Source organism: Dermochelys coriacea, chromosome 12 (genome assembly GCF_009764565.3).
Source record: "Dermochelys coriacea isolate rDerCor1 chromosome 12, rDerCor1.pri.v4, whole genome shotgun sequence".
In the NCBI taxonomy this organism is placed as follows: Eukaryota; Metazoa; Chordata; order Testudines; family Dermochelyidae; genus Dermochelys; species Dermochelys coriacea.
This window is the reverse complement of record NC_050079.1, coordinates 11,048,030-11,073,321: the sequence shown is the minus strand read 5'-3', so window position 1 is coordinate 11,073,321 and position 25,292 is coordinate 11,048,030. Positions and strand designations below refer to the sequence as shown.

Below are 25,292 nucleotides of genomic sequence, written 5' to 3'. Positions count from 1 at the left end.
TGTCCCAAGACCATGTTAAAAAAAACAACCAACCTAAAGCTGGGAAGAAATCTGTCTATAGTTTGAACTAATTAATGTATTGAAACACTGAATCTGAAATGCCAATGATAAAAAATACTCCACACTTGAAAAGCATTCTTCATTCAGATATCCCATCAAAGATAAGTAGTATTCCCATTTTACAAATAAAAAATGAGGCAGAGAGGGGTTAGATAACTTGCCGGAAGTCATATAGTGAATCAGTAGCTGCCTCAATTGATGCACTAAGGTTCCACAATAATATTTTATAGAAAAATCTATTAATAATGGAACTCCTTTAGTTTGTCTCAGGAAGATATACTTAGGGTTGCTTTTAGTAAATTGCAAATTGAAGATCAGTGTTGGACAAATCCCCTTTTAATACGTATATGCAACAGACAGCAGGCTATTTGAACATTGTGCTTCCAATGCTATAATTGTCAATCAGTATTCCTATGAACTACTCAGACTTCAGCAAACTTCCAGCTAGACCATAATTCTCATTCCAGGCTTAGCTGAATGAATAGAAACAGAGAATCCTTTCGTGTATTAAGTTTCAAGAGCATATAACCCTGTCCTCAAAACTAGTTTGTTGCGTTTCAGTCCTGGTGGAAACTGTGCCCATTTTAGTTGACTTCAGTGGAGTTGCACTCACATTAGGGATACATTTGGACTTGAGGATCTTTCCATAAATTCTTTTAAACTCTGTGCTTTATTCAGGGCTTTTGATGTTAGTGGGAGTAAGGATTGCAGCAATTGGCCAAACTCCCACTGACGTCCTACCTTCTGAGTAAAGATGGTTGGGACTGCAGGATTTGGCTCAGTATTCTTAGACAGCGTTTTCCTACTTGAAGTGACACCTTAGAGAAACACAGGCACCTAAAGAGATGTGAATGTGTCTGAGCTCTTTCCACTTGTTAGGCTGTCATGGGTATTGCATACTGTTTATTTCACTGTGTTGCCGCAGAGATAGGAAATGAATTCTTTCAGGCAGGTAATATTGTACTTGGCAACATGCAGGCTTTGCTTCTACTTTTACCTGTGCTCTGTCTTACTCTTCAGGGACAAGTCAAAGAAGCTAGCAGAACAGGCTGCAGCTATAGTCTGTCTTAGGACGCTGGGTCTCCCAGAGGGGAAGCTTAACGAGGGAGAAAACCACCTGATTAACAAACGCAAGAGAGAGAACCAGGAGTTCTTGAACAACAAAGAACATGAAGATGACCTACTTGTTGAGGCTTCGCATAAAAGAGCTCATTTTACTGAGGGAGCTTCTGACTCCAGCTCTGAGGTGCCACGATAGCATGAAAAGCTTATGCTCAAATAAATTTGTTAATCTGTATTTGCAAAAAGAAAAGGAATACTTGTGGCACCTTAGAGACTAACACGGCTGCTACTTTGAAATCTGATTCCACAACTGTGTAGCTACCGATGCACTTGCTTTTCTATATCCTGCTGTTATATTTCATCTAAAGTCTGTCAGTCGGAGACAAGTAAACTCTGCCCGATTATGAAAACCTACTGGACTGGGTAAATGTTTTTTGTGTTTTGCTTTGGTGCCTTTCAAACAGGATACATTAGCAGCCTGGTTTTTAAATAAGAATGAGAAGATGATCCCAACATTAAATTCTGTTTCAATAGCAAACTATTTTCAGTTTAGCTTTTGAGGTTCTGAGTTTTTTGTTTAGTATATTTTATAAGTAGAAAGAAGAGTTTTAAACACACACGAGAGAGGTTCTTAATAGATTGTTTCCAACTGTTGGAGTTTTGGTGTAGTTTCCATTAACAGGGATAAGTATGTTAGAAGTTGTCAGCTCTTGTCTGAAACAAAGTTATAGCAGGTTGTGTCATGATCCCTAAAGTACTTTGTATGAAGAAAATATTCAGAACATAATTCATTGTTGATGAACTATATCAAAGTGGCTTCCCTGTTTAAAAATAATATACACCTTTATTTTAAATGGAAGTGTCTTCGCTAAACCATTGTTTTCTAACGGAACAGCAATATCTAACTGGGATTATGTGTAGAGTTTTTAAAAGATGTACATGCATATTAAAGTGACTGTTACTCAAATCTCTGAATTTTTAATAAATCTGCATAGTTTGCATTTAACTGAAAAAAATTGCAATTCGTTTCCTACTTTGTAGACTACAATTAAAAAAAAACAGTTTTAAAAGCTGCTTTCAGAACTTATTGTTCCAGTTTCCCACAATGGTTTTAGTCACAGAACACTTACTTCAGAGCAGTGACAGAAATTGTAGTCTAGTTAACAAGCCATAAACTTCAGGAATAATCCTTTCCCCACTGAGATTCATGTCTGGGCAGGAGCTTTTGTCAAGGCCGTTTTTAGACCATCATGAGGAATGGTCATGCAAATACTATACCAGAATCTGGTTCATTCCCTGAGTTTTCCTGGCAGAATGCAGGTTGCAAGGCCCAGTGATAAGAAGCAGCGCAAGTTGTCTGCAATCCAGCTCTGCTGGACAGGTCAGAATTGAGCAGTGCATCCCCAGTTCTGAGAGAAGGCCTAACTAGGGAACCTGGGAGATCCACTGGAGCTCTTCTGGATCACCATCCAGAGTTTCCTGGCAGAAACTGGCCAGGCATATTGCGGAATCACCATCTATGCTACTGCAGAGGAAACTGCCTCAATGGAAGTTTTAAATTGCAAATCCTGCACCTCTGGGAGGAAGTTTATTAACCCCAAGTCTGACCAAAACTCGAATTTCTTGATTCTCTTAGTTTAAATAAAGCTGTGTCCTGGAGAGTGGTGATGTATCCTTGGATGAGGATGCTGGCTGACAGTAGAGCCCAGGTGACTTTTAACAGCCACACTTTAGTGTTGCCTTTTCCATCCCATTTGCTATGGCATTCCCTTCAGTAGACATGGGGTTGGAAAGCCAGAGGGCATCCTATCAAAGGGAGCAGCCTTTGGAAAGTCTTTGATTCGGCTTCCTAGCTTCTCTCTCCTTGTGAATCTTAGTTTATTCAAAGGTTTGCATAAACAGGCTTGTCCTCCTCCATAAGTAAAATGTAAAGATCTTATAAGTGACATAATTTGAGGTCATTTTATGTTTGCATGTCAAAAATAATAGTGTTTTAAAAACACTTTTTTCCTGGAAAGCCAGGGAACTTATGGCCCTGAGTGCCTGCATAATGCTCACATGAGCCTTAGTATCAGTGCTGTGTTCACCACTAAAGGTTTATGGATTATTTGGGCCAAACTGGGTCTTCAAACACGAGAACCAAAGGAAGAGTGTAATGGAATGTTTGTACCCCAGTTCTGACTCCCTTTGAAGCACCCAGAGAAGTCACTCAGCAGAAGGTCTGCAACTGAAAGCATGGGGCATTCCAGGATGGAAGCCTAAGAGCCATGGCTTGTGTTGCAATGCTTTTACACCATTTTCTTGTCCTGGCAATTGGCACTACGTGACACCCCCACAAGCTACACCTCTCCTACAGTGTAAATTTCTCTGCTCCTGGCAGAAACGGGGAATAGATTTGTGAAGGGAACCACAGCTAATCAGCACACAGATGCAGGTTAACCCTGCTTTTATAATATCTATGTGCACCAGTTTGGGGGTAGTGAGAAAGGGGCTATTTGGTATATGGCCTCTTATGGGGAAGAGAGAATGCAAAAATTAAACATAGGGAAGTAATAGAAGATCAGAGAAGGTGCTGCCTCAATTTAATGTCAATGTCCAAAGAAAATACAATCAATGTTTTTAGTGTGCAACTACAAAACATGTATATTATGATTTGACTGAATCAAACTGAAGTGTCATTGAAATAAGTTAAATTGTCTAGAAGACCTAACACTTGCAAGGTAAGTGTTTAAATAACTATGGGATAACAAATCATTTTTTTATTTATCTAGTGTAATGTTTGTATAACTACGGTTAGTTGAATAATATATAATTATGGTAAGATAAACGGTGTAGCATCTGCAAACAAGGAAGTGAGATGCTGCTTTGCTAGAATGAATATTTCAGACTAAATTTGGCAGTGATGTAAATGAATCGTCAGAAAATGGGTGCATACAAAGTGTTATTTACACTCCCATTTGATGTCCTTAATGTGGGTCAGGAAAAGCAACTAATGGGAGTCTGTGTGTTTTAGGGAGAATCCTTTAACTGAGGCTATGATTACACTGTCCCATGGTTCAGACTTTGAGGGCGTGAACAGCAGTGCACACCAAAGTGCTGTGCGATAACTCCCCTATGTGGACACTGTGGACACAAACTAAAAGGTTCTTAGAGTAGCAGCCGTGTTAGTCTGTATTTGCAAAAAGAAAAGGAGTACTTGTGGCACCTTAGAGACTAACAAATTTATTAGAGCATAAGCTTTCGTGAGCTGTAGCTCACGAAAGCTTATGCTCTAATAAATTTGTTAGTCTCTAAGGTGCCACAAGTACTCCTTTTCTTTTTTTAAAAGGTTCTTAGTTTGCATTAATGTCTTTCTGTTTGAAGAGGACTACATTAATGTGAAATGGGAAGTTGATACCTGAAAGTACACGCCTGAAATGGCCACACAGGAGAGTTACAGAGTGCAGCACTTTGGTGTGCACTTCTGTTCGCGTCCTTGTAGTCCAAACTGCAGGGCAGCATAGATAAGCCTTAGTTGCTCTTCCTGCTGCATTCCTCCTAACCCACTTTCCCCTGCTATGTAACTTTTTGCACCATTCACATCGCTGAATTCATGCTAGATACATCTGTGATAGTGGCACCTGCATATACCAGTTCTGAGGTTTGCTTTTAATCTTAAAACAGGTTCTTATTCTGGGGAACAAAATGTCTTTTTTCTAGAGACTGTTCTATTCAAGGTATTGGATTGGAACCATATCTTTTGTAAAAAAAAAAAAAAATAATAATAATTTTTTAAAAATCTAGACTGTGGCTCATCTATAACATTTGTCATTTATATTTTCTGCATTCTTTCTTGGCTAAAAAATGGATCTATCTTCTGCGTATTCCTTGTATAAACTGAAGATGGCAGATGTCTTTTGTGCAAATGCCAATTCCTGTACTAATGTGTCTTAGCAGTACAGCTACTGCACTACTGCATTCTTGCATAAGATGGCAATCCAGACCACAGCTTGGATTTCAAGAAGAAATTTAACACCAATCATAAGAAATTGTGTCTGCTTAACTTAATGTGGCCATGCTACATGAATATGGTAGTCAGATAATATTGACAGAAGTTATTCTCTGTTTTAAGCATTTGTTTGGTAAAGGAATTTCACTACTAAATTGTCCTTGGAATTTAATGAAGCAATTGTTCTTTTCTGTCACAAGGTAAAAAATATGGGAAGCTGTGCTTGATTCTTGATATTGATGGCACTGGGACCAGAAAATATAGGTAACAATACCCTGCAAAGTGTGAGGATTAACTGTACAGGATCTCTGTGTGTAGGGAGCAACCTATCTCCATTCCATCCATGTATTTACTCTGTTTATTTGTAACATGAATGGGAACGTGAAGGCGTTCTTCTGAGTCTTTTATCTTGGATGCTCCCAAGTTGGAGACTACCTCCTGAGGCCTTGTTGATGGAATGCTTTTTGGAATGTCCCAGGCTCCAAGCCCAACCCTGCCCTGGAATGTGAGGTTAAATGTTGGCGGTACAAACACAGTTTGAATATTTAAATTGCAGAGTTCTCTAGTACTGCAGTTTCAGAAAGCTGGCAAGTGTCAGCTCAGCTGCTGTCTGATTCAAAGAGTAAAAATGCCTTTGGGTTTGTTTGGGGGTTTTGGTGGTTTTTTTTGAGTGGAGGGTTCACTTCCCCATTATGACGTGCAGAGGAGTACAGTTTTCAAAATGCTTTACCCAGCAAGCCTGCAACTGGTCACAAACAGGTGCTGGCTTGTTAAAGAAGCCCTCATTCACAAAAGTGTGTTTGTCACTTTTTTTGTAGTCAAAGCCAGAAGCCCGGTGTGTCTGAGGGTATGTCTGCATTGCAATAAAACACCCATGGCTGGCCCAGGTCAGCTGATTCAGGTTCATGGGGCTATAAAACTGCAGTGTAGTTGTTCGGGCTCAGGCTGGAGCCTCGGCTCTTGGACTCACCCCACTTGGGTTTTAAAGTCTGGTCTCCAGCCTTAGCCCCAACATCTACGTTGTCATTTTATAGCCCTGCAGCCAAATCCTTATGGGCCCATGTCAGCTGACCAAGGGAGCTACGGGTGTTTTATTGCAGTGTAGACGTACCCTCAGAGACCAACTATCATGTTAAACAGGGAGCTTGTTCGTAATGATGTTTACAAAAGGAGAGCAAGGCAAGAGACACTGTTCCAGGCTAGTGATGTGGTTTGTAATGTTAGTGGTGATCTCTCTACTGCTATGCAAGAAGCTTATGTTTGAGTCTTATTCTCTCATTGAGGACAAAGCTGATGGAAAATAGTGAAGGCAACATGAGAAGCCATTGAGGAGAAGAGAGTCCCTGTATTGTTGATCAGCACTTTCTTAGGTCAGTTAAGGACTGGAGTTGATGAGCTGCTATGGGAGTCAAGACCAGCCATCCTTACTTAAAAAAAAAAAAATAGTAACCTCAATGGCTGTGAAATAACAGGTTGAAAAAATACATAGCATTCATGTCTGTGTATAGTATTCACTTAACTGGCAAATGAAATTGTCAGTGCCAGAGAGTTAATGGGAATCTGCCTGTTCAATATCTGTGGATCAATAAATTAATGCTTGCCCCCTGTCCACAGGTGGTGGGAGAGAATCTGTTTTCCTTGTTTTTAGCATGTTCTTGTCTCATTCTGGCAAATCTCCTATTTTATTCCTGTGGTATTTTACAAAATACTGTGTTGTGAGTGACATACTTTGTTCACTCTGAATTTGTTTTCCAGTTCAGTCACTCCAAACCAAATGATGCAACAACTCCAGATTTTGTGTGATTATGTGAAAGAGGAGATTGCTGATTTACTGTCTTTAAAAGTTTCCACTTAGCTGGTGATTGTAACTGAAACAGTGATCACGTAACCGTGGACATGTTTAACTGATTGGTGTTCTGTGGGCAACTGATGGAACTGGACCTGGACACTAATCTGCTAGCTTGATCTGTAACCACTAGTCTTAGAGCTGTGCAAATATATCTGACTGTTTATAATAATGTCTTCGTTGATTTGCAAAATATTAACACAACCATTACCTTTAGTAGGAATTTTGGGCCAAATATAAATTTGCATGTGCCCATGTTGGTGAAGAAAAATTTGGTAATTTTAGCCCAACTCTAATCCTGGACAGTGGCTGTTGTCTTTTGTTTTTCTTTTTCTTTTCTTGTGTGCATGGCTAATTTCACTTCATATTGAAAATGAGCTAAAACAAAGGAATCTGCCTTAGCCCTTACATCTATGTAAGGGGTTGAGGAATGGTCCTTGTGGCCTTCCTACGGTTCTCTGGAAGAATAGGAGAAGAACTTGAGAGATAAAGGAGGCTTGAGAATGTGGGAGCAGGTGTTGGGTAACAGTGGTTAGGGAATACTGGAGCCAGCGTAGCCACAGAATTTGAAAATTAATTCACAAGGGATACTCTATGACCCTCTGCATGAAGTTTTCCACAATGATGCCTTTATATACTGAGTTCATAACTTTCAACAGCATGCGGCTCCCACAACAAAAATTGCGACAGGTTTTAGAGTAGCAGCCGTGTTAGTCTGTATTCGCAAAAAGAAAAGGAGTACTTGTGGCACCTTGGAGACGAAAGCTTATGCTCAAATACATTTGTTAGTCTCTAAGGTGCCACAAGTACTCCTTTTCTTTTAACAAAAATTATATAACTCAACAAAGACTTTTCAATGCCTTAGGTGCATAAAGTTTTTTATGAAGGCCCAGTGTCAGTGGTTCCCTGGTGTCCTACACCACGAACTCTCCCAGCCAGTTAGGAGTTTCAGTAGTCAAAGATATACTAAGGAGCATAGGAAGGGGAGCCCCCCCGTTCTGGACTCCCAGTTAGGTCTGCAGCTGGAGTACATGCTTCTCCCACCAAGTTTGCAAGCTCTGCTTGTGTAGGGGCTCTGCTTTGGCTGGGCAAGGGATTCAGAAGACGTGCACATTGAAGTTTTTCCAATTCATAGGAGAGGGATTCTCTTCTGAAGACTTCAGACTGTGCCTGGGATGGTGTCCCTGTGCTCTCTAGTATTTCCAGATTATAAAGTTTCTTTTAAATTCTCGTTTGTTCAAAACAATCTTAGGAAATTCCATATAAATATTTAAGGTGAGACAAACTTAACATTGCATACATAGTCTTAACTCTGCCCTTGTACATATGATTTTTAATTACCTATTACATTTCTCAAAGCAATAGAATATAACATTTTTCTTTTAATCTTTGATGCACTCTTTACTATTCTGCACAGCTAGTGAAAGTCATTTTGTGTGAAAAGTACAACATAAACTGTACTTTCACAACATGGTTCAGATTTAGTAAAATAGAGCAATAATAATATGCTGGCGTTTATAGTGTACACAAATTTGTAGCTAAATTAGTTCCTTAATTTTTAGAGGAAAAACAGCTATTTATTTTTTAAATTGTCACTTCACTGCCAGTATTTGTTTTACAAATGAATTACAGTAACGATTACTAAAGAAGCATGAAACTGCTCTCTTGACTGTGTGCTGACATTTGTGACAGGAGTGCACCCCAGCATCTGAGTAAGAGAAGCTGGTTTTCGGGTAAGCTCTATTTATTAAAAACTTTTTAGTTCACTTAAAATTGGTTTAATATTTAAAGTGTGTGTGTATAGAGAGAGATTGAATGGGGATAAATATTGGAGAAATTGTGGTGAAAGAGGAGATTTTTATACATATATTGTAGAAATGTCCAGTCATTAGCTGGGATGTTAGATTTCCGTGATTGGAAAAAAACAAAATTGTCTGATTAAAAAAACATAAAAATCTGTGTTTTTCCACATTTAAAACAAAACACTGAACTTCAGTTTCCCTAGCCACGAGATGTATCGGTATCAGCTGAACATGTTTATTGTATATATTCACAATTTTTAAGCAAGTTTGAAGCCTACCAGTGTCATCAATCATTATAATAAAATTAATAAAATTGCAGTTTGTATTCTTACATATACCAAATATTTCTATGTCTGCGTACTATATTTTCAGAAATTTTTTTAAATGAACAAAAAAAGTTAAAATTGCTTTTATATTAACATTACTCACTTTCTGAGTTAGTCCTGGAGGTTGAAGTGAAATTTGAGGTGCATTAAAACATGAACCCCTATAGTCTGTTGAATCACAGGTTTCAGAGTAGCAGCCGTGTTAGTCTGTATTCGCAAAAAGAAAAGGAGTACTTGTGGCACCTTAGAGACTAACAAATTTATTAGAGCATAAGCTTTCGTATCCGATGAAGTGAGCTGTAGCTCACGAAAGCTTATGCTCTAATAAATTTGTTAGTCTCTAAGGTGCCACAAGTACTCCTTTTCTTTTTATAGTCTGTTGAGTAACCTCTATGTGCCAGACACAGTTTATTGTAGTATGTTTAGCTGTGTAAATTTAAAGCAGATTCAAAATTCAACCCCCAGAGGGGGAGGCTGCACACATTGAATAAATGACACTGGTACTTAGAGTAAAATGTAGTATAGTTAATATATATTTTTATTTTTTCACAAAATGAAAAACTAAAGGTTCTCCGTAAAAACACTATTTAGCAATTCCTTTGTTACAAGTTATTGGTGAAATCCTTCCCACCTGGATGTGCAGGTGCACAAGTTAGCAGAAGTATGTACAAAGCTGCTCATTGGTGCACAAGCAGTAGTTTTGGCGGGCTATGTGCTGGCAGTTAAAACTGCAGTGGGGTAAGCACTGTGCCCAAAGGAGGAATAGTGGTTCCATCATCCATCAAGTACATTTGCTACTCTTGGCAGCAAGTGCGCTGATGAGAGCGCTGAAGAGGCTCCTGCCATGCATCTTGCTGGCTCGCTCTGTGATGAATAGCTATGCAGTAGCAGGATCTTGAATGTGCCACATACATCTGGCTCCTTCCCATCACTCAGGTGCTTGGCAGGAATACTGATATTTGGCCATAGGTCTGCACCTTGAACTTCCTGGCTGGAAACAGCAGTAAAACGGTGTCCCTCAGTGAGACCCCAGCAATGGCCGGAATTATGGACGTACCAAAATAATGGCAAGTATATTTTAAATATGAGTTTTGAAGAATGTCATTTTTAAATATATGTATTGCTTTTGAGTAAATGTTTATTTAGGGTCTAAGCCAAAGCCCATTAGTCAATAGAAAGGCTCCTGTTGATTCCAGTGGGCATTGGATTGGATTTAAATTTTAAGCACTGCAATTTTCTTCTCATTCTCGGGTACCAGAAGGTAGTGTGAATTATACATGTAGTTCACTGCCTGTTATAGCTCTTTGAGTCATTGCATAAGACTTGTAGAAAACCTCCATTACAACAAAACTGCAGCACTTGCATCCTATGTAACTCCCCATCCAACTAAGAAAATCAGAAGTTGAAATCCCCTCCTATATTGGAATTGGGCCAAAACTTGGACACCATGTAGAGTATAAGTAAAGAGCTGGGTGCTAGATACGTGTAAGAACCACAAAATCACTCTGCCAGAGTTCGTGATCATAGAGTTCCACACCCATACCTGGTACACTGCCATGTAGTCGCATGATCTTTGGGCAGCACCAAAGCATGACTAAACTGAAATCTTCTAATGATGGCTGTGTGAGGACATGTTGGATTGGGGGAAGAGAAGAGGAGAGTGAGAGCTAATAGCTGTTAAGCCCTTAAGATTATATATGACATTTTGTCTCGCAGAGTAGAACTGACTTAGCATTTGCCTGTGGCATTTGCCTATTTACCTGAAGTTGTACTAAAGGCATATCTGCACTACAGAATCATGTCAACCTAAGTTATGTCAGCATACTGCTGCCACGTTTGTTATATCACTTGTGTGTGCACTTGGCTCCTTGGGTCGATGGTATGTGTCCTTATCAGAAGCACTTGTATTGATGCTGAGTGCAGTGCACCAGGGGTAGGTATCCCACTGTTGAACTCACTGCCATTTAGTGCAGGGACCTTTTGGGAAGTTCTTGGAATGCCTAATGGGGCTGAAATGAGTTAGACAAGAGTGACTGGGAGCATGGAGTCAAGTTCCCATTATGCAATGTTTTCCATCCCATCATTTTGTCTCAAAATCCCAGAAACCTGTGTATCCCTCCTCGCTGTCCACCATCTCTGACCGAAGCATGGACCCTGCACAGCTCTGCATTGTTGTCATGAGCATTGCAAGCACAGGATCCTGCAGTATTTGCAGAGCCACAAGAGATGCCAGGGGGAACATGATGATTCCTTGGAGGCTATATTGCTGTGGGATAAAAAAACAATTCTAGGTGGTTGTTTCAGCGTAGCAGCCATGTTAGTCTGTATTCACAAAAAGAAAAGGAGTACTTGTGGCACCTTAGAGACTAACAAATTTATTTGAGCATAAGCTTTCGTGAGCTACAGCTCACTTCATCGGATGCATTCCGATGAAGTGAGCTGTAGCTCACGAAAGCTTATGCTCAAATAAATTTGTTAGTCTCTAAGTTGCCACAAGGTGGTTGTTGGCATTCATGGAGCAGCTGCAGATGGTGGAGCGACAGTTCTGGGCCTGAAACACAAGCACTGACTGGTGGGATAGCATCATCATGCAGGTGTGGGATGAAGAGCAGTGGCTGCAGCACTTTTGGATGCTCAAGGTCATATTTCTGGATCTGAGTGCCAAACTCGCCTCCAACACAGGGACACCAAAATGAGAGCTGCACTGACAGTCGAGAAGCAAGTGGTAGTTGCACTGTGGAAACTTGTAATGCCAGATTGCTGCCAGTCAGTCAGGAATCAGTTTGGAGTCAGGAAATCTACTGTTGTCATGCAAGAGTGCAGGGCCATTAATCGCCTCCTGATGCACAGCACAGTTTACTCTCGGGAATGTGCAGGAAGACATAGTGGATGGTTTTGCAGCAATGAGGTTCACGAACTGTGGTGTGTTGATAGATGTCACGCCAATCCCTACTGTAACACCAGACCACCTTGCCACAGAGTACATGAACAGAAATGACTACTTTTCTGTAGTTATGCAAGTGCTGGCGGAGACAATTTATTGACATCAGTGTGGGCTGGTCAGTGAAGGTGCATGGCACTGGCATCTTAAAGAACACAGAACTGTTGATAAAGCTGCAAGTAGGGACTTTCTGTCCTGATGGATGGATTACCATTGGGAATGTTGAAATGCCAATAGTGATCCTAGTCAACCTCACCTACCCCTTGCTCCCAGGGTTCATGAAGCCATACATCAGCCTCCTTGACAGCACCAAGGTGTGTTTCAGCTACAGGCTGAGCAGGTGCAGAATGACAATTGAATGTCTGTAAACCATGATTTGAGGATTTAAGTAGCTCAGACATAGGTGAGATGTGGGAGTGGATGGGTGAGATTCTGTGGCCTGCATTGTGCAGGAGGTCAGACTAGATGATCATAATGGTCCCTTCTGACCTTAATATCTATGAATGTGCCTCTGGTCATTTGAAGGGTCGCTGGTGTTTACTTACAAGATTGGAGCTCAGTGGGAAAAATATCCCAATGGTTATAGTGGCCTGCTGTGTCCTGCATATTTGTGAAGCAAAGGGAGAAAAGTTTCTGCTGGGATGGAGGACGGAGATGGAGTCGCTCTCTTCTGAATTTGAACAGATACAAGGCTCAATGCAGAGCTATACAGTTCATGGAAGGCTTTGAAAGAACATTTTAATAGTGAGACAGAATAGTATATGTTGCTGTAGTGTGATCTGCCTGCCTTGCTCTTTTTTTGGCCCATTATGAATCTTGTAGTGATTGCTGTGTATTTAGGAATATAACATTGTCAATGCACCTATTCATATTGTTTGTGAATGACGTTATGGATTGTGTGACACAGTGCAATAATAGAAAATTGGTCGCTGTCCTGCTCAGCACCAGCCAGCATATGTTGTGAACTAGTAAAGATTAATTTTATTATGTAACATGAACCGGGCAATTTAAAAAAACATTTAAAACTTAATAAATTAAGGAAAAAACTTATGAAGGGGAAAGAACAGTCATTTCCGTTTCAGGTACACACACACACACCAACTGTGGCTTTCACAGGTCAGTGTATGTGACACTGTGACTTTCTTTAATTCCCCCCAGGTGGAGTAGTTGAGGTAGTGCACTGATCCGTGATGCAATGTGGAGGTGGAGCATAGGGAGGTCCTGATATTGAGTTCTCTGTGGGCTGCAGAAGGAGGCGAGCATGGGATTGTTGAACCTGCAGGTTCACTAGAATCTGCAGCATCTCCGTTTGTTGTCTGAGAAGCACAAGCATTTCCTGCTACACGACCCTCTCCTTTTCCTGCACCGTCCTCTCCACTCTCTCCTTCTCCATGATGTCTTCTAGGGTGATCCTCTAGGTTCTGTGCTTGTTCTCTGATACAGCACTGGCTTACAGGATCTCCTGGAACATGTCATCCTGAGTTCTCTTCTTTTTCCTACTTACCTGGCTTCTTACCCTGAAGGCCACACTGGTAGCAGCTGCAGATATGGCATGCAGAGATACCATTTTCAGTGTATTCATGATTGAAATCAAAACTTAAGATGATGAGTTTACTACCCTTGCTCCCCTAAAGTTGTAAGCACTACATGCTCATTTCTGCTTGGGGTTGATAGCGCATAGCACCAGCCACAGCGAGTATGGCCCTCTGGGGGTTGGGGAAATGAAGAGGGAATCGTTCGCTTGCATGATTCTAGTTGTATAGGGCAATGAAACTGAATACTGACACAATTTTCCACAGGCAATGGTGATTCTAGCTGATATCTCATTCCTGAGGGTAACCGGCAGAGAGTACAGCTGTTACTGGCATCCCGATGCCGCCCGGGCCCATTTGCTACTAGCCTGTGTACTGCAATAATGCCAGCTGAAGTAATAGCTGAGTGACATGGCAATGTGTCCTACCACAGTGGAAGAAATAGGGCAGCCCTCCCTAGAAACGTTCGGCAGAGGATTGAAGAGTACCCTTCCCATAAAAGTTGCATCAAGGTCTCTGCAGAGGGTTCATAGGACATCCCAGTGCACATAAACTGCTCCCCCATAACCCCCACTGCCTAACTCTAGAGGTGAATGACAAGCAGATAGCAACTTACCTCTCTTGATTGTTCCACTGCCTCTTCTAGCACAAGTAAAAATGAGTTAATCAGAAGATGTCCTGCTGTTTTGGGGGTGCCATCCTTGTCATTCAAAGTAAATGACATACTTACCAGGGGTTTCTTTCCCTGCATCAGGCTTGCCTGTGTTCGACTGTTGGGACTGGCTGCACTGCAGTGCAGTGAAAAACAGGTCCTGACTCAATGCGCAGCTGGATCCCTTGGTCATCTGCTCTCCCCGTACTCCTCCTCTTCCTTGTCCATCTCCTCCTCCTTGCTGTTCACAGCCTAGGCCTGTGACTTGGGCTCTTGAGGATTGTGGTGGAGTTTCTGCCAAAGATGGCATGCAGCTTTTCGTAATGCATATCTGTGGCTCAGCACCGGATCAGTTGTTGGCCTACCTGGCCTTCTGGTATGCGTACTGCAGCTCCTGGCTTTCATGTGGCACTGCTGCTCACCCCTTCTGTCGCCCTTTTCTTGCATCCCCTGAGCAATTTGCTCCTAGATGTCCACATGTTGATGGCTGGCTCAAAGCTCTGCCTACACAGCCTCTTCTCCCCACAGGCCTAGAAGATCCAACGTCTGTCTACTCCAGGCAGGAGTGTGTCAGCAGCGTGTAGCCAGTATGGTCAGCTGGGCCATTATACTCAATAATGGAGAGCTGTTAAGTGTGCTCGCCAAGCCGGGCAACAAAGAAAAGGAATTTCAGAAATTCATGGGGCTTCAAGGAGAGAAGGGGGTTCCTGTCTACCTGACCCCTGGGCAGCAGAGTTCCCAAGAGTGACCAAAGAGGTCAGTTTGAGGCATTGTGGAACAGCTACTGGAGGCCAGTTACAGTCAGCCTAAGTAACGCGGTGTCTGCACTGTCACTGTGTTGATCTAACTACCTTAACCATGACTCTACACCACTCGGGGAGGTGGTATTCTTAGATCAGCATAGCGGGGGGTGTGTACATTGGCAGGAGCCAAATTTCAGTGAAGATTCATCCACAGCTAGGTTGACATAAGCTGCCTTGTGTCAACCTAACCGTGTAGTGTAGACCAAGCCTAAGGATCTTCACCCCAAATCTAATGCATAGACTTCGCCATGATTTTCTCCGGAGGCCACAATTACAGGATTTGGCTCTTTCTTTTTCTTTTTTTCTTAGACGTACAGTGACACTGCCATCCAGTTCTTTATGTGGTGTCCCACACCTATGTCTGTTCTATGGAAGCACATGGAGGTAAAAGCCTGATGCCAAACCGTTTCTGTGCTCTTTCTTTCAAAGAGAAACAGTCTGAAGAGAAACTCACTCCTTCCTCTCCCTCCCGCCAGCTTATTTATTTCACCTAACATCTTAATTAAAAAGCAGAAGGACATGTAAGCAAGTTTAGGTGAAAGGGAGGATTTCCAGAAAGAGCTGAAGCATTTCCATGAAGTGAAGAGTTAACCTCATCCTGTTAAAAAACAGCTTGCATCTTCCCCTGTCAGTGCTAGGCCAGCACTATTCTAACCCATTTCCCTCTGAGCCCAGGCTATGAACTCACCAATTACCTGGTGGGAGAGAACAATTCGCCCACACAATTCACACCCTTCTCACTTCCCTTGCGCTCTGGTGCCCCCACACACACTCACCACACTGACATCCTATCTGTCCTGGCAGAGCTCAGACAGTATAATAATGTGCATGAACAAATGTATGTACAGATACTAAGCTATCTCTCTCAACAAATTTCACAGTTCCAAGCCTGATGCTCAAAACACTAACCGGTCCCTTCATGCAAAATAAAAAGGGGTGGCAAAATGGCTGATTTCTTGAAGGAGCTTCTAATCTTCTAATTACACTTTCTCCATCTTGGGTATCTGTGGCTGGTGTGAAATGTTTCTATTTCAGGGCCAGAACTCTCCGCTAGGCCTTCAGTCATTGCTGTGGGGCTGTGATCTTTATGTAATGACACATATAGGTCACTTAGTCTCATCCAGTTCTCTATGACTTGATTTATCTCATGTGTAAAAAAAAAACAAAAAAAAAAGACACAGCAGCCTGGGATAGAAGGGGAGGCTTATACATAAGTTTTGTACGCAGCAGTTTTCTGGACATCACAGAAACTGAGATGCTCTTCCAGCCAACCTCGCTAATGATCTTGCCTATCGTAGCCCATCTAGAATGATCAAGGTTTGATTGCTTATTTACATCTGTGGCTTAAACTGGTTTTGATTTAAAGCAGCTCAGCATTTAGAGGGAAACCTCTCTACCTTTTTTAAAAGTAGGTAGAGCAGACACATCAAAGCCAGCAAAGGAAGTATATATCTGGGGCATCAATAAATCTCCCTGAGGTATTATTCCCCAAACCTCATCTATAATCCTGCCTTGGGTTTAAGTCCCTACACAAATCAAACTGAATTCTGTGGTCTGCTGCTCTGTCAGAATTATCAGAATAGCATTCTGAGAGAACTGCAAGTCCTGACCCATACTGAAATGCAGATTGGTGAAGTGAGTGTGATACTTTCACTGCATGGAACTTCGCAAATTCTACTTAACCACAATTAGAGTATGTGCCTTTCTTGATATATAAAAATAGCTTCTCAGAACGTCTCACAACCATGTAAAAGGGACACTCTAGGTGAGCCATGCTAAATGAAATCGGATTGCTGATGAGATATGGAGCATTCACTCCAGATCACTGAGTCATGATCAAACAACATCCTTACTGTCTGCATGTGTAATAACTCAAGTGGAATGAATTGCTTGTTGCAATCCAGTTGCTAGTGTCAAAGTATAATTTGCACTGTCACATCCTTGACAGCCTCGGCACAGAAAATCAGTGATTGAGAATAGGTGTGGAGGCTAAAAAGCTTTTCACCCCTAAAGGCATGAAGCCTCTGGTCAGGATTAGAGCACATTGAGAAGGCCTTGTGTGGAAGCTTATATTGTTGTCTATGCTGCATCTGCTGTACGTAGAGGATTTTAATTTTCAGGGTACTCTGGCTCCTTTCACCCAGCTATTGCTTTGTTAAATGTCAGAGAAGGAATATGTCCGATAGATGAGCAGTTATCTGAAGTGAGATGCTTCCTTATGAAAGAAGAATGTGGCACTGGGAAACTTTACATGTTTCCCAACCCATGTCAACTCAAATGGGACCAAGTTTAGAACCCTTGCATAGCAGCTCAAGACAATCAAACTGACTTAAATGTGCTGTTTAATTTGGGAAGATTACATACCAGTTGAGCCATCTCATCTATTTAAATAACAAAACTTTAGTTTCCATGTGTTAAACTCTTGTAATTTTACATAAAACTTTGCACCAAAAGGATCTTCCCTTGATGAGTGAGGAAGTGGCGTAATCTCTCATTAGTTTCCTCCTAACGAAAAAACAAGTATCTTCAACCACATCTTTAGACTCCCACGCCATTGTGGATGTCAAGATGTTAAGCTCGATTTACGTTTTTAAAGGTTATCATGTGAGATCTAGCACACGGTTTCTAAACTATAAATGAAACATAACTACTCAAGAGGAAAACAAAGATTAACAATAGTGAGTGAGTGAAACTTCACACCAACATCTAAAAATAGAATCTAGCATTATTTGTATCTCTTAAAAGCTTTAGCAGAGGTGCATGGGGCTTTATTTTTTTGTTACAAGGTGAGGCTTGAATCTCTGTATAATAACAAGTTTTATTATTGAGGTTATAATGATGCCCAAAATATGCCAGGCGCTTTCCAAAGGTAGGCAACAGACTCTGTCTTGAAGAACTTACAGTTTAAAACAACAAGAGATGAAAGGTGGAGCAGGCAAGATGATGGTATGAACTCTGCTATTTTACTTACAAAGTGATATTTAAATGTTGAACACACCAGTATCCCTTCTCAGTCAGTCTTCTTGCCTCTCCCCAGCAATTTATAGTTTCAGATCCATTTTCTTTGTCCCTGTCTTACTAATTAATTAATAAGCATCTGACACCTTCCCTCCATTGCTGACCCCAAAAGTTCTAAAATCATGAGTGAGACTGAAAAAATCATGAGATTTAAATATATATAGTGTGTGTGTTGGTCTGTCTAGTTTTGAACTGCCCTTGGCCATCCCCAATGTGTGTATGGGTGGTTAGTGTTGACAGTTCTCCCAAATTTATTGAATAAGTTGATTTTTGCCCCTGCTGCAGTAGTTCCCACTGGCGGCACCCATGCTCTCGAGTGTAGGGGTTATGCTATGGATCCAGGTCATATGACCCATTGACCCCTCCCATCTTCATCACTCCTCCATCCTCCTCCCTCCCCTCCCCCACAGCAGCTGTTACCAGTGGCACCTTCCCATTAGGCAGGTAATAGCACAGGGACCCTGTCCCTATGCTATCGGGTTCTGCTGGCAGGCCCAGGGACTGGCATCCTGGAACAGGGCTGGGACCTCAAAACATCTCTGCCCCACAGCTGGGCTCGGTAGTTGCAGAAAGTGTCTCCCCTTCTGCAGGGTTTACTCCTGCCCTCCAGACAGATACAGTCAAGGGAGTCTGTTCCAGTCACTGTCTTCCTACTGTTGTGGGGGATTGTCTGGGGGTCTCTCATTGTCCCCACAGGGGCTGGTAGGAGTGTACTGTGGCCGGATGGGGGCAGGTGGAGGCAGAACCTAGCTCTCTGCACTGGGGTCAAAGTAGTGAGGCTGGTTAGATACCCCATGTTGGCACAGGAAGGTTGGTGGTGGTGGCAGCAGGGATACATTGCCCATCAAATTGGGCCCACCCTAATTTCTAATCCTAGCTATGCTACTGTTACAGCTTATCTCCAAGTCTCAAAATTCGCATTAATTCTGTTTCTCACCAGCCCCACATCTGCCCATTCTCCAGCCCAGTAATTAATTATGCAACCCCCCAGCCCGCACATAAACTTTGCCCCACATTTGCCACTTAATGCACCTCTGCTCCTTCTGCAGCTCCCAGGGTTCTTCATTCTCTCTCTTAGGTCTGAGGGTGCAGGTGCAGCTGCATCTGGATCCTTTTTTCTTTCCTAGGCTTTTGAGGGGCAGCTCCAAGGTCTCACAAAATTAGATGCTATTTAGATTTGGAATTTTGCTTCAGGGCTTTCTCTGTTTGAGATGCTAAATTATCCATTTTAAAGAAGAGAATTGGCATTTAGTAATTTTTTTTCTTAGCTCACTTGCAATGAGATGGAGACTAACCAAATAATATCAAGAAGAAACAACACGCACATCAACAACGGGTGCTCCCCAAATGTCCTTGAGTCCAGTACTTCTGCAAAAGTGACTTATGGCTAGGTTATGGTGCAGATATCTTCTTGGGGCTCTGTTTTTGTTCATTTTTTAAATAAACAAAAAAGCACTTCTATGGGACTGTGAAAACTAGGAAATATTGGTTATTGTTCTTAATGCAAATTAATGTTGAGGGACTTTCATGACTTCTTTCTTGGAGAGAAAGGGATGGTGGTGTGGATAAAGCACAGGGACTCTAGGGATCAAGAGACTTGGCTTTTACTCTTGGGTCTTCCATAGACTTGCTTTGACACTTTAGGTCAGTGGTTTTCAACCTGTGGTCCATGGACTCTTGGGGTTCTGCAGACTATGTCTAATTTCAGATCCCAGATAAAGCATTCCGTTTTTCTGATTAATCAAAAGTATGTGAATACCCCCACCTATAGGCCAAACCCCAGAATTGTTGCCATTACTATAGAAGCCCACAGTTTTGCGCCCTTTCTCGCACTGCATCAAATGCCGTGCTGAGCATGTGCAGCATTTATAGCTGAATTCTGTTCGGTCAGTTTTCAGTCTAAGACTTCTATGGTAGGAGTCCATGGATCACGGGTTCAATTTCCAAAGGGGTCCGTACCTCCATTCACAATTTTTTAGGGCTTTGCAAATGAAAAAAGGTTGAAAACTACTGCCTCAGTTAAGTTTCAGAGTAGCAGCCGTGTTGATCTGTATCCGCAAAAAGAAAAGGAGGACTTGTGGCACCTTAGAGACTAACAAATTTATTTGAGCATAAGCTTTCGTGAACTACAGCTCACTTCATCGGATGCATGTAGTAGAAAATACTGTGGGAAATTTCATATACACAGAGAACATGAAACAGTGGGTGTTACCATACAGACTGTAACAAGAGTGATCAGATAAGGTTAGCTATTACCAGCAGGAGAGTGGCAGCGAGGTGGGGTGTGGGGACTTTTGTAGTGATAATCAAGGTGGGCCATTTCCAGCAGTTGACAAGAACGTCTGAGGGACAGTGGGGGGGGGGAGGGGAATAAACACGGGGAAATAGTTTTACTTGTGTAATTACACATCCACTCCCAGTCTTTATTCAAGCCTAAGTTAATTGTATCCAGTTTGCAATTAATTCCAATTCAGCAGTCTCTCATTGGAGTCTGTTTTTGAAGTTTTTTTGTTGAAGGATAGCCACTTTTAGGTCTGTAATCAAGTGACCAAAGAGCTTGAAGTGTTCTCCGACTGGTTTTTGAATGTTATAATTCTTGACATCTGATTTGTGTCCATTTATGCTTTTACGTAGAGACTGTCCAGTTTGACCAATGTACAAGGCAGAGGGGCATTGCTGGCACATGATGGCATATATCACATTGGTAGATGTGCAGGTGAATGAGCCTCTGATAGTGTGGCTGATGTGATTAGGCCCTATGATGGTGTCTCCTGAATAGATATTTGGACACAGTTGGCAACGGGCTTTGTTGCAAGGATAGGTTCCTGGGTTAGTGGTTCTGTTGTGTGGTGTGTGGTTGCTGGTGAGTATTTGCTTCAGGTTGGGAGGCAGTCTGTAAGCAAGGACTGGCCTGTCTCCCAAGATCTGTGAGAGTGATGGGTCGTCCTTCAGGATAGGTTGTAGATCCTTGATGATGCGTTGGAGAGGTTTTAGTTGGGGGCTGAAGGTGATGGCTAGTGGCGTTCTGTTGTTTTCTTTGTTGGGCCTGTCCTGTAGTAGGTAACTTTTGGGTACTCTTCTGGCTCTGTCAATCTGTTTCTTCACTTCAGCAGGTGGATATATATGCCATCATGTGCCAGCAATGGATAGAGGGCAAGAGAGTTCAGGGGGCGGGGGATATGGATAGGGGTTGGGGCGGTCAGAGGGTAGGGAACAGGGGATTTGAATGGGGGCAGGAGTTCCAGGGGGCAGTCAGGAGCGGAGGGGGGTTGGATGGGGCAGCACGGGGCAGTCAGGGGCAGGGGTTCCCAGTGTGGTCAGGTAGAAGGGATGATTGGATGGGACAGGGCTCCTGGGGGGGAGGGGGGGGGAGGGGTGGCAGTCAGGAATGAGAGGATGGGGCAGCGGGGGATCCGGGGGTGGTCAGGGGACAGGGAGGGATGGCAGGGGTCCCGGGGGGGGGGCTGTCAGGACATTGGGACTGGGGGTTGGATGGGGCAGGAGTCCCAGGGGGGCCATTACGGGGATGAGAAGCAGGAGAGGTCAGATAGGGGGCGGGGACCGGGCCATGTCTGGATGTTTGGGGAGCCACAGTTTCCCCTAACCGACCGACTATACAATTTCGGAAACTCGATATGTCCCTCAGGCCAGAAAGTTTGCCCGCCCCTGTTGTAGTGGCACAGTTGTGTTGCTAAAAGATGCGAAGTGTAGCCATAGCCTGTATCACCTAACCTGACTTGCAGAGCTAGTGTGTAATGCTGTTTTGTCATTGGAAAGAAATGATTTGGGAATGATGCTCATTGTTGCAATTGGCTCTGTGAGGTGCTAAGTAGATTAGAGCTTCTACCAAAAATTGATGATGATTGACTCCAGTATCCTCCAGAGGGACAGACAAACTTCAGTGCTGTGAGGTCCTAGACTCTAGGATGCTCTCTAGAATGCCATCATTGTCCATTGGGCAACATTTAATTTTTTTAGTTTACTTTGTGTTTGTCTGCAAATTTCATGACTTTTGAGAGAACCTGGGTCTATTTTTGTTTCTTTTCTATTTCTTTAAATATAACAAGCATTTTGGGAGAAAGTGCTGTGCTGGTAGCTGCAGTTCCAATTATGTGACTATAGAATAGCTGCGATACTGATGTCTTATCCTTAAATTTTGATAAACATTGGAGCAGCCCAGGATTATAATGGAGATCTCTATTTCTGAGGGTAAAGTATAATTCAACAACAGAACAGCATGTCACTTGAGCCTTAGGTCTTTTATTCTCTGTTAGTGATCCGTTGGTAGGGATAGTGGGAGCGGATATAAATTTTAGTGAAATATAATCTGTGTAATTTAATATATTGGTTCTTCTGTCTTGTCCTCCAGGTCCCCATTGCTGCCTGTAGACTATAAATATGGTAAGAAAATTTAAATATAGCAATGGAATTCACTTTTGTAATTTTTTTGTTTAGTGATAGCCTTGCATACTGAAGTCCTCTGTTTGTTTATGGATCAGGTACAGCATGGCCAGTGGGAATACAAGCTTTATAGTGCTGGGCAGCCAACATTCCTCAACTGTGATTCAGAAGACTCACTGCTAGAGGAGTGAGGGTCGGCCATCCACCATGTCCACACAATCCTCTGTTAAGGCTGTAGACAATATAAGTGATGGTGTGGTGGGGTGTTTTTGTTTGTGGGGTTGAAGAGTTACTAGATATTAATAAATCTGTCACAATTCCTTTCTCATCTAGACAGAATTAGAACCAATAACTTACAGATGAAGGGCTCTGTGCTGAATTAACAATTCCTGAGCCATCCAGTGCCTCCCCATATTTTATACATACTGTGTATACTATCAGTATTTACTAAGTTTTCAACTTCAAACTGAAGTTGCTGGCAACCCAGAGTACTGACCAAAGAACAAGTACATATTTTGCCTGTCGTGATTTCTCTTTAAACATGTTCTGGGAGTAAAAGCTTCATCTAAAATAAAATAAATCCTTTCGAGGGCAAACTTAACCGATCATTAAAACATAAAAACTTTCTTCCAAAGGTGCATCAACTGCTATCTTTAAAGAAACTTGTATAATTGGCCACCCACGTGATATTCTTAGAAACAGATTTTCAGCAGGGAAAGCCTCCCTTCTTTAGCTATGAAGAAAATGGGATTCATTCCCTTTGTTTTATGGCATTCATAGCTATGGCAACAAACTGGCAATGAATGGCCACCTTATCCAGTTACTAGGAGCCAACAAAAAGAGAAACATTTTTTTTTCATTCTTTGTTGTGATTCACTGATCACTGGGCCTTAGAAAGCTACTCATCATTCACCAATAAAAATTTTGATTAATTTACTTATGCTCATACATCTGTGTAGCTGTACCAGTGCTGCCCAAGTAAACACACAAGTGTTAGAAGCAGGTGGCATTATGTGCGTGGCAATTTTTTAATGACCTAGAGAGGTTTCTGTTAAACCTGTAAAATCATCCAATTGCTAAATTTTTTCCAATTTTTGAAGCAGAAAAGAGGGTGAAAGGGGTATGTATGTGTTGGTTAGATCCTACAGTGATCCCTCAGGGCATGTCTATATACAGAGAATGCGTGGCAAGCAGGGATATAAATCTACAGTACACCAACAGGGTCCACATGGACAGTTAGTGTATCGCAGGCTAGTGTGCTGTAGATTTACTCCTCAGCCTGCCATCCACTAACTCTCCCTGTAGACAAGCCCGTAATCTTCTAGATTACTGAGAATTTCTTTAACCAAAGCACTGAGGCTCCATAGTGAAGTAAATATCAGTTTTGCTGAGCAAATTGGCACTATCCAAATACCTACATTAAAGCTAGTCAATTTTTTTGACCAAACAAAGACCTTTTTTGGGAAATGAAAATTTTTGCAGAATTTTTTTCTTTGAAAGTTTGTCATCTTTTCAACATAAAACCAAAAATTTCAATTTAAAACTTGAAAAGCTTTGTTTAAAAAAAAACAAAAAAAACCCACCCTTGTTTCTTTTGAAATGCTTATGTGAGAAATACTTGCCATTTTCCAATCAACTCTAATCTACATATAGTATTAACTATACTTCCAGAGTGCTCAGGGTCCTGTGTAAAACCTGAGATGAATACGTTGTTAGAGGACTTCACTTAAGCACTTCGAAAATCCTAGTCAGCAGTCTGGAGGAGATCTTCTTTAGATTATATGCCCTCCTTCTTCCAAGTCTTTGTCCCATTTATGGAGTGCATGAGCCTCATGGACTCGAAAGTGGAATCTTTTGACTGGCAGTATCCATTGGGGTCATGCCTGTGCCCTCCATATCCTTGTGACCGCCCTGTCTGTGTCCCCCCCCCCCCCCATCCAAACACATGTAGTTCAGCCCTGGCTGTGAGCTCCACATCAAGGTAGGGAAGATTTTGAGATCTGTTCTAAGGGTGACACATGGCATTGATCCTCCTTCCTGAAACAGTAGAGACCAAAAAAGGTAAGTCATGGCCCTTCCAGAGTCCTGATGGCTCTGGACAGGCTAGCAAACACTTTTCTTTGCCTCACTTTCCTCCAAGTGGAGCCAAGTCCACTCTGGCACAGAGACCTGAAAGGCAAATGGGGTGACTCTGTCTTGTACACCCTTGGGTGGGTGAGGGACATTCGACATGCAGGGCACAGGCATGACCCCAACAGACACTGCTGGTCAAAAATTTCTGAGGTTGCATGCATGAGGTGCATGCATGCCCTAAGTGGGATCCACACAGACAAAACATTTCAAACCACAGTTACAGTAACTTTCCTCAGCCATATGAAAGAATATCAAAAAAGCCAACCAAAGTCTTCAACACCCATTTTCAATCAGGGCTTAAAGCAGAGACCAATGAGGGGAAAAGTTGAATTTAAACAGCCATCCATCTTTTCCCACAGAGTTAAAACAAAACAGTGCCTGGTAAACAGACTGAGTGGTGGGGATTAATCACCTAAAACCTAATGCTTGATGCCAATACAAGTACAGTATTATATGAAGTAATAATTCAGCTCAACAGTCATAAAAGTGGGGAATAAGCAGCAGTAGTTTAACAAGCTTTTTTTCTGAGTGTTACAGAGGCTATAAAAATCTGTCAGAATTTTCCCTCACAGATGCTTGCATTGTGTCATGATTCTTGTTTGGGGACTGGCAAATATATACAGCATCTTGGAAGTTCATAAAATTATTTGCAGCTTTAAAATTGTCTGCACATTTTAACTTTTAATTTCCTAATAAGTTTCCAAGACTCAGGAACAAGAAAATTGTTT

The 25,292-nt window shown here is 42.0% G+C and overlaps 1 protein-coding gene and 1 long non-coding RNA gene across 7 annotated transcripts in view; both read left to right on the top strand.

Annotated features, from left to right (window-relative positions):
• DUS2 (dihydrouridine synthase 2) overlaps positions 1-2,781 on the top strand; it is a 57,935-nt gene extending 55,154 nt beyond the window's left edge. For 5 of the 6 annotated variants that reach the window (XM_038367770.2, XM_038367767.2, XM_038367769.2 and 2 more), the window contains one exon: positions 1,081-2,781. In XM_038367770.2, coding sequence (XP_038223698.1) covers positions 1,081-1,318 — 238 coding nt within the window. In that variant the 3' untranslated portion in view covers positions 1,319-2,781. The remainder of the gene's footprint in view (positions 1-1,080) is intronic. The other variant, XM_043495066.1, reaches the window with a different exon arrangement.
• A 309-nt stretch (positions 2,782-3,090) lies between these two features.
• Positions 3,091-8,652, top strand: LOC122456309. The gene is made up of 4 exons (XR_006275160.1): positions 3,091-4,265; positions 4,451-5,152; positions 6,871-6,974; positions 8,589-8,652. It is a non-coding gene; the product is annotated as an uncharacterized LOC122456309 (long non-coding RNA).
• The last annotated feature ends 16,640 nt before the right edge of the window (positions 8,653-25,292 follow it).